The sequence below is a fragment of the Manihot esculenta genome, chromosome 1, assembly GCF_001659605.2.
Source record: "Manihot esculenta cultivar AM560-2 chromosome 1, M.esculenta_v8, whole genome shotgun sequence".
NCBI classification, from domain to species: domain Eukaryota; kingdom Viridiplantae; phylum Streptophyta; class Magnoliopsida; order Malpighiales; family Euphorbiaceae; genus Manihot; species Manihot esculenta.
Genome location: NC_035161.2, coordinates 8441244 through 8450813, shown reverse-complemented (window position 1 = coordinate 8450813; position 9570 = coordinate 8441244). Strand labels below are relative to the sequence as shown.

Below are 9570 nucleotides of genomic sequence, written 5' to 3'. Positions count from 1 at the left end.
GTAGTAAATATTCATCACATGTATTTAATTTTTAGTAAACTAATTGGAATAAAATTTTTAATTATAGTTAATTTTTAGATATACCAATCCATTAGCTATGATGCCATTAATCATATTATTACCATCGTCACGCTGACACGGTGAATTTTGAAGAGGTTGGGAGGGCATTTTGGTAAAAGAAAAAATAGCATGGCCATTTTAATAAAAAAATTAATTTTATTTATTTATTTTGCTTACACAATATAATGTATCATCAAAATTGGGATTTTTGTGAATTGTGAAGAAGGTCCAAATTGGCAGTGCAGCGCAAACGGACGATCCTAAGAACAGCCTCTTCTCTCTCTCTCTTCCCCCACAACTGTCCTTTATCTACAGAAGAAGAATCATCACTAAAATCAATACTATACAATAAAATAAAAATTTTAATCTAAAGAAATAAAAGAAAAAGAAAGCAAGAGTTGCTCTCTGTTTTACCCATCTCTTTTCTCTCATCAAGATCGTGTTGTGGAGTCTGTTTCCAACCTTTTGTTTTTTTTGTTCCATTCCAACACAGCCGATCCTCATTTCTCAACTGGGTTTCCGCTGCTCGTCTATTTCTTCAATGGAAAACATTTAGATAAGGCTGGTATGTTCTCTTCCGATTATCTTTCTTTTTTTTTTTTTTTGGCATTTATTTATCTGGGTTGTTTTGGAAATTTCATTTTTGGAATAAAAAATCACAACTTGATTAAAATTTGGAAAAAAACAAGGTTGTACAGAAATCTGAAGAAGGCGATCTTTTGATACGAAAGTTGTTTGTGTGATCATGGCTGTTGCTGAGAATGCTGGGGCTAAAAACGGCGCTTCCGGTCAAAATTTTGACAGCACTGTAGTATCATCGGACTCAAAAGGAGGACCAAACGATCTCGAAAGATCAAAACCCAGAAATGAATCTTTGGTCAATCCCAAGGAATCAAATTTTCAGGCTCAAGTTTATGATCAGACTGTTGACGGCGAGCGTGAGCACCGAGAAAGTGCAACTGCAGCTGCCACTTTGAGCAGTGGCAAGACTAATGGGATCCAGATGCAGAATGGCTTCGACATCAGTCAGCAGCAGATGGTGGCTGAGTCTGCTGGGTATGAGACGATTCAGATTCAAAGGGCTAAATCTAATGGGTTGAATGATATGAGTGATTTGGTGGAGATTTTGTCCAAATTGAATCCCATGGCTGAAGAGTTTGTCCCTCCTTCGCTTGTTAGCAATCATGGCTATCTGGGACTGGGAAATGGGTTTGGCTACACTAACAATTTCGCAGTGCAAGCTGCTCCTGGGAACGCCAATGGACCTACCACTAAAAGGGTATGCTTGATTTTCCTTTCGTTGCCTTTTCTTTATTTTGTAAAGCCTTGGGTTGCTAAATGTAAGGACAAGACTTGTAGAAAATTTTAATGTGGCTATGGAGTTTTACGATAAAAGTTCATTGAAGCATTTTACTCTTGAATCAGTCGGAGTATATTTGATTTTGCTTTGGTATTTTTTCATTTCCTTCATGTTTAGTATATCTTCCTTTTGCCAGAAGAAGAACAACTATAACCAAGGACGGCGAAGGGTGAACAGTAGGACAGGTATGGCTCAGCGCGATGAGGTCATCAGGAGGACTGTGTATGTTTCTGACATTGATCAACAGGTAAATAGTAGTTTTTGGTTCTCCCTCTCACATTTCTTCTCTTCCACGTCTCTAAGTTTTTGCTGATTGCCTGTAGACTGATAGTCTGACTGCTTTGTCTCTCTGTTTGTATATAGGTTACTGAAGAGCAACTTGCAGGTCTCTTTGTTCATTGTGGGCAGGTATCCATTATTATTTGCTCACATTAATCCTTTCAATTTTGCTAATGTTGAACTTGGAGTTGACGGTATTTACTAATTTTTTTGTCTCCTTTTTGGGATTAAGGTGGTTGACTGTCGAATATGTGGTGATCCTAATTCTGTTCTTCGATTTGCTTTCATTGAGTTCACAGATGAAGGTACTTTTGAGTATCTTAGGCACCGTATCTATGTTGACAAACACGTGTTAATAGTCAACGAAATGTGCTTGCAGATGGGGCTAGGGCTGCTTTAAATCTGTCCGGAACGGTACTTGGATTTTACCCTCTAAGGGTGCTGCCTTCCAAAACTGCAATTGCACCTGTTAACCCCACATTTTTGCCTAGGGTGAGGATTTGGTTGTAATGAATAATTCCCCATCTTGTTTTTATTCGCATCCAGAACAATTCTGCAGTTGTACAATTCTGCAGTTGTACGCAAATTCATTTTCTAGTTGTCAGCTTTCTCATTTAAGTATGATCGGCAACGTGCAGTCTGAAGATGAGCGTGAGATGTGTGCAAGAACTGTTTACTGTACAAATATTGACAAGAAGGTATTTTTGGAAGTTGCATGATTGTGTTTCTTTTACTTTTGAAAGCCTGAATTATATCCCTATGAAAGGAATTTTAAAGTTGAAAATAAAGCTGGCTGATCATTCAAAGTTTTGAAGTCTATAAATTGGACGCGCTCAGTGCGAATTGCATATACATTATTTTTAGACCGTCTCGGGGTAGTACACGTATAAAACAAAACTGCTTTGTTTCTTCCTTATGACGTAATCAAAAGTGAGATCTTCATTAATTTAATCGAGCTTGGAGCATATATAAAAAGGTGAATCCATTTTTGTTCTTTCACTTCGTTAAAAATGAAAGTCCTCTTTTAAGCATCAACTTATGTTTTAGAGGAATGATGTTAGAAATTTGCTCTTCTTTTTATTTTTTCACAAATCGGAGTTTGGATATAAAAAAATTTCTATAATCTTATTTAACATGAGATTTCTCTGCTGATTCTTTCTAGTCAAGATACCTGAAAGCTTTTTTTTTTTTTTTCTCTTCCCTGATTTTCTTTGTTCAATTAACGCAGGTTACTCAGGCAGATGTCAGACTCTTCTTTGAATCTTTTTGTGGAGAGGTTTGTAGATGCATATGAAATATTCCTGATAACAGCACCTGTACTCGGATTGTGCATTGTCCAGTTTATCTAATTGATTTTTTGCTTTGCATAGGTTCATCGCTTGAGGCTTCTTGGGGACTATCATCATTCAACTCGTATTGCCTTTGTTGAATTCACAGTGGTAATTACACTACTATTGATCTTTATGTGCTCTGATTTTAAGTATTTTTGTCTTATTGAGCAAATATACAGCAATTAGTGTTTCTTCTAAAAACTTCAGACGCAATAACCATGGGTGATGTTTCTTCAATCTTGTGGAACTTTAATTTCTCTGTATTGTTTAAATCCACAGTTCTGTCTTTTTACTTTTGTGGTTGTGCCCAGTTGGTATTTCTACCTTTTCTATAAAGTGATTTATACAGTTGAAGCATGGTGTCCAACCCCCCTGTGCCACCCCCAGGTTTAGTTTTATGAATAGAATTTGCTGTCCTAATTATCAATTTCATGGAGTTCAAATGGTGAACCAGAACATCAGTAGGTTGTAAATTTTAAATTTATGACCTTTTTGTCTTGTTCATTAAATTCTGTGTGATGCTTTTTAGAGTGGTTACAGTTCAAATGTGTGGAAACATGTTTTTAGCACAAGGTTTGTTTAAGATGATTAGAGTGACAAAATAAGAGAATTTGGTTACTCTTTGAGTTTTGCAGGTGGTAACTCAGGTTATTATAGAATGGTAGACTTAGAAGATAAAGGGGAAGAAGGGTGGGAGAGAGAGAGAGAGAGGCAGACACAAATAATAAACTCATATTTTATTTCTTGAAGCCAAAGAAAAACATTATGTTCATGATTGTTTATAGAGGTTTAAAAATATTCCTTTTCAGTCCAAATTCCTATTGACAAATGGGAAGACATCTATACACATTCCTAATTTTAGAAACTCAAATGCTACTAAATAGGAAAAGCAGAATAGGAAATTAGATGATAGTGGGTGCTTGTAAAATTAAAGGAAATTTAAATTGTTAAAAGTTTGAATTAAATTAAAATAATTCCTAACTTCTTTCCTAGATTGCCATGATTAGGGCTATTAGAGGCGGAAATGAGTTTATCTATAGTTTGTTGAGGTTGCATGTGTGCTTTATATGACCTCTTAATACTTTTGGAAAATTCTGATCATTTTGTTGAAGTAGCATGAATGAAAAAGGTTATACACTGGTTATCCATTCTGTTATTTTATCTCTTTTGGAGAAAGTTGCAACTAATTTCATGTATAAAAGTTCAGTAGCAATGAACAAGTTCCTTTATTGAGTTTCTCTTCAAGTTATGTGAACGAAATATATTTGTTCTAGAACGTTATTAATCCATTTGTTTATAGATTGTGGGAATCCACTTTTTCAAGCATATATGAAATTTGTTTTTGCTACATTGGATGTGGAGTATCAACTTCTATGCATGGGGCTGTCCATGAATGTGAGAACGCCTTGTGGCTTCATATCTTAATTATAAAATTTATCTGTATGGTTTTCATTTTCCATAATTCATTTAGGTCATTCTGGATGAATAACAACGCTTTCATGGATGTGAACAGTTGTAACTTGGCTGTGGTAAATGGTGTTAATTGGGTAAATGATTTTGTTCTAGGAAGTACTTAACCATTTACTCTATTAGTTTTAATATTTGTTACTTAACTGTTCGTCTTCATTAGTTTTAATATTTCTTTCTTATTGAGCCCTAAACTCCATAAACAAAATTTAATTATTCGGGTTTGTAGAGGTTCATTGACTGTCTATATGGAAACTGGGATGGAGACGTGGAGTTTACTCTCAATACTTAAATGGCAACATTGATCTATTAATCTGCCAATGGAATTTGCAGAGAGGTAAAAGTTTGGGTGTGGTTATAAGGGTGGGGGAGAATTCAGCTAGATTTGGATCCTGTTTAATGCAACTACAGCTACTGATTTCAAATTCACAGTTGATGTAATAGTTTCAGGCAAGGGTGATGAAAGAGAGAGAGAGAGAGAGAGAGAGAGAGAGAGAGAGAGAGAGAGAGAGAGGGGGGGTGTCAGGTGATCTGTCCTGAAAAGTTTGCTTCAGTAGGTTCCATAATCATATATGGTTCAGGATTATGTATGTAAATATGTGTGTCTGGCTTGTGATTGATCAAAATTTGTTACCATTGAGTCTGTTGATCTGCTAGTTGTAGCTCAGATAAGCTGCCCCAAACTCTGAAATAAACTGATTTTTGTTATATGGCCTTTTGAATTTTGATAACTTGAAAGGAAGAGAGATAGCTTTCTTATGGGAACCAGTTAATAAATAGATATCAGAGTGATTACCTAGTAAAATTCAGGCAAGGCCTCAACTAGTGGCACTTGGTGCATAACTCATAATTTTAACAAGTTCTACTTCTCCATTTTACTCCAGTATAGAATTTCTGTTCTTCATCTTCACGATGCTGTAAAATCATGACTTGGTGATTTTCCTCCCTTTTTTCTGAATGGTAATTGGGATGGTAAATTTTAGCTCCATTCGTGCTTCTCTTTTGTTTGCATTAAATTGTTCCTGCCTTCCTGGATCCTTAGCCATCTTGTTTCTCAAGGATATATTTTGAGCAGTTGTCAGTAGAAGAGACAAAAGATATCTTGCTTTTGTTTTCTAGATTATTTAAGAAAATAATCAAGTATTAAATTTCTATCATGAGATATAAAGTCCATCTCACAGATGTCGGTTTGTGTCCAACCTAAGAGGATAGTTGTCTCAACCGATGTAAAATTAGGCTTTGCAGTAACATGAAAATTTATGGTTTTCCTTGCCACCTTTGGTATTCCTTATTATAAATATCTCAATACTATGGTTGCACAATTGAAGCGGACTATTAACAACTGCTAAGGGGTAAATGGTTGTCTCTTCCATGTAGAAATGGAGAAATCTGCTGGCAATGTCTGTAAATGCAACCACGTTCAGCGTTTTCAGTTTTAGATATTATATGGGGGCAGCAATTGCTTTGTAGAACTTCTATTTTTGTCTGATTATGCAAGCACTTTTAGCTAAGAAGAGAGAGCTCTCTCTCTTTAACTATAAGTAAAGTCAGCAGGTAACGGGGTGATGGACTGAGAACTATGTATAGGATGTAGGCAATGAGCATAAGTTGATTAAAGCTAGAGGTTTGTTCAAAAAATGTCTATCTATTTGTTTACAAAACCACTTATTTTTTATGGTTTTTCGTGGCTCTGACATGTTTTTCCTCTTCGAGCTTCATCAGTTGCTTTAAAACCATTAAAATTTGAAATATCAAGTCATTTTTCTTAATTCTTCATTCTTGCTGGATTTTTTCAAGTTATAGCTCTTGATTCTTCATTCTTGCTGGATTTGTTTTCTCTTCATCTTATGTGATTGAGGTAATATTACATTCTCTTGATGTTGGTTCCTGATGCCTTTTTCTGTTAATAATCTCCGATTCGCCATTATATAAGTACATATTTTCTGAAGTCAGATGTTCTTTTAAAGGTTAGTTTGGTTACTTTTTGATTCACTTTCATTAACATTGCATTTGTAATGGAATAGCTACATGTATAAAACTCTTCTTAGCTAATCCATTAACATTGCATTTCTAATGGAAAAGCAACATGTATAAAACTCTTCTTAGCTAATCCCAGCATAGGAAGATGCCTAAATGAGGAGCAAAAATATCTGTGTGAAACCTAAACATAATTATCTTATCAAATAAAAGCCAACATGATTGCTATTAATTTGTATGTTAAGTTGGTTAACACTGTCGCATAACCAAATTGTAACCCATCTAGTGGGCTTGTTATTGGAGTGTGCACTAGATTTTATGAACTTGACTGCAGTTAGGTGCTATGCATAAGAATGTCTTTTATTCTGCTTTCCTAATTCTTGCAGGCTGAGAGTGCAATTTCGGCACTTAACTGCAGTGGTGCAGTTCTGGGATCTTTGCCAATAAGGTAGTTTTGCAAGAACAATTATTGTTTCTGCTTGTATTTGCTTTTATCTATATCACAAACCTTGCTCTTGAAGTTTCTGAGACTGGTGTTTTATGTTGTGCATGCAGGGTGAGCCCATCAAAGACACCTGTTCGGCCTCGCATCCCTCGCGCCCCCTTGCACTGAATCATGCTTGAGGCTTCCTGGACTAATCAACTGCTGATAGATATGTTTTATATATATAGATATATATTAACCGAGACATTTTGAAGGTACTTGTGGCTTTTTATGTCTATCATTTTGTTCCTTTGGTCTCAGCCCGGTATCTTTGTTTCCTATAGGGGAATGTTTATGGTTCTGTTTTTAGTTGATAGAGTCGGATGGGATTGCGAGGATATGAATGGGTTTATTTATGTTGCACAATTGCCAATTGAAAAATGACTCATTTTACATGTCTTGATATAGTTTTCTTCTCTATTGCTCAAGTCTGCACAGCTTTTCCATTCATCTAGTATTGGAATTGAAGTTTTCAATGGTCAGTTTGCTTGTCTTTCAATTGCTTATTAGCAGAATAACACGATATTGTCTGCCCTAAGAAGTTGAGTTCTTGTGAGGCATATGATTCCCTAAATACATTTAATTGATGTTGACTGTAAGAATCAAGAATCCCACTTGGATATTCTGGGAGGCTCTCAAACTGTCTACATTAGATTTGGCTGTTGGTTTGATACGGTCTAATCTGCAGGGTCTTCTGGTCCTAGTTTCGGTTTGGTTGAATATATTGATCTTTTAAAAAATACTTCAAAAAAAAAAAAAATCCTAGTTTTTGACCTTTAATTGACGTTTGCAGCTACCAGTGTCACTGACCAGAAACTGCTCTTAGCCACTTGGATTTCAGATCAGAAGACCAAAGTAATAGGTTTTGAAAGAAATAAGTCTTTCAAACGGTACTGGAAGAGATTCTTGAGATATTTAAATACAATATATAAAAATTTATTTTCATTATTATTATTATTTACTTCAACATGTTTTTAAAGTGAATAGTAAGTTCAAATTTTTTACTCATTAGATTAATTATTATTTTAATTATAGTTGATTTATGTGAAAATGGATTTAAGGGAAAGTTTTTGTTTAAATTGGCTTCACTATTGTTAGGTTATTTATTTCGATTATGGTTTATTTTTTATTTAGTTATTTTGTTTTTAACCAAGCTTAAATACTAAATAAAAAATATGTGATAAATATAAAATATATATATTTTCAATATAAAATTTAAATTAAAAAATTATATATTTATTAATATAAAATTTTAAAAATTATATTATAATTTATTATTAACATTTTCATATTTAATTTAATATTCTGATTATAATTGTGATAAATTAAAAAAATTAATTTTATTATTTAAAATTTAAAGTTTTGGATATAAATATAAATTAATATATATATTTAAATTTTTTTATTCAATAGATATTTTAAAAAATAATTTTACATGGATTATAAATTTTTTAATAAGATTGATTAAAATAAATTATTAAAATTAAGATAAATATGAAAAATTGACTTTATTTTTTAAAATTTTAAAATTAGAATGGATTTTTTTTTCAATAGAAAAAATTTAGAAAATATTTAAATAAGATGTAATTTAATTTTAATTGTTTTAATAATTAATGTTAAGAACATTTGAGTAAAATAATTAGTTATAAATTATAATGTAAAAGACATTGAACTTTAATTAATTAAGAATTTTATTACTATAAAAAACAATACGATGCAATTTACATTGCTCTTTCCAATAAAAAATAATAATTGAATTCTTCTCTTTCTAATTTTATTTTATTTTAATTTAAGTTCATTTTTCTGCCAATTGTTTGGATATATAAAATATATTAGATTTATTATATTTTTCGGTTATTTATAAATATATATTATGTGATTCGCAGAATCTCTTATTTATTAGTTGATATCAGTTAAGTTTTACTTAAACATAGAGCAATTATTTATAAGTATCAATTATTTTATTCTTTTTTTTATAAATTAATTAATCGCAATATAATTTTATTTTTAACATCAAATAATTTACTCTTAATTTTAATTTACAAAAAATTAAATAATTTATTATTATTTAAATATAGCAAAAATTTTTAGATTTCATTTTTTTTTTTCATTTTATATTGTCTTTAGCCAATTTGAAATTGCATCCGAAACTTTAATTTCTTATATTTTTACGACTTTAAAAAAGTAAATTCAATTAATTAATTAGTTTAGTATCTATTTGAAATATCGAAATTCATCTAATTATTTTAAATATTATATGAAATAGAATACACCATAAAGTTCTTATCAAATAATTTAATATGAAAAATAAACATATGATATAAATTAATTAGAAAATAATATTTTAATATAAAAGAGATTATATTCTTTTAATTTTAATAATTTTATACAGTTTTCAAAGTTTACATTATTAAATTTGATTCATTTAAATCTAATTTAATAGAAGGATAAAAATATTATGTGAAACCGAAACCGAAATAGTTGAAATAACCGAAATAATTGATTGAATCGATTAATTTCAAAAATTTAATTTAAATCGAAATAATCGAAATAATCGATTAATTTCAAAAATTGATTTGATTCGGTTATCTCTTATTCGATTCGATTCGATT

At 31.8% G+C, this 9570-nt stretch overlaps 1 protein-coding gene across 2 annotated transcripts; it reads left to right on the top strand.

The window, feature by feature from the left end:
• The first annotated feature begins 265 nt into the window (after positions 1–265).
• Positions 266–7353, top strand: LOC110625814 (polyadenylate-binding protein-interacting protein 12). Of its 2 annotated transcripts, none has more exons than XM_021771477.2 (11): positions 266–625; positions 759–1339; positions 1557–1667; positions 1784–1828; positions 1932–2004; positions 2079–2191; positions 2338–2397; positions 2928–2975; positions 3070–3138; positions 6861–6922; positions 7030–7353. In XM_021771477.2, exons 2-11 carry the CDS (start codon positions 806–808, stop codon positions 7085–7087), a joined length of 1173 nt encoding a protein of 390 aa, XP_021627169.1. In that variant the 5' UTR covers positions 266–625; positions 759–805; the 3' UTR covers positions 7088–7353. The 2 variants fall into 2 exon arrangements, with proteins under 2 accessions (XP_021627169.1, XP_021627160.1); XM_021771468.2 differs by having other exon boundaries at positions 276–625; positions 750–1339.
• Positions 7354–9570: the final 2217 nt, after the last annotated feature.

What these genes read in the sequence shown, in the direction of transcription:
- LOC110625814 (XM_021771477.2), top strand. Translation starts at nt 806, where the DNA reads ATGGCTGTTGCTGAGAATGCTGGGGCTAAAAACGGCGCTTCCGGTCAA. An exon ending in TTTCTGACATTGATCAACAG is followed by an intron (nt 1,668 to 1,783) that starts GTAAATAGTAGT and finishes GTTTGTATATAG; the next exon opens with GTTACTGAAGAGCAACTTGC. An exon ending in CATTGAGTTCACAGATGAAG is followed by an intron (nt 2,005 to 2,078) that starts GTACTTTTGAGT and finishes ATGTGCTTGCAG; the next exon opens with ATGGGGCTAGGGCTGCTTTA.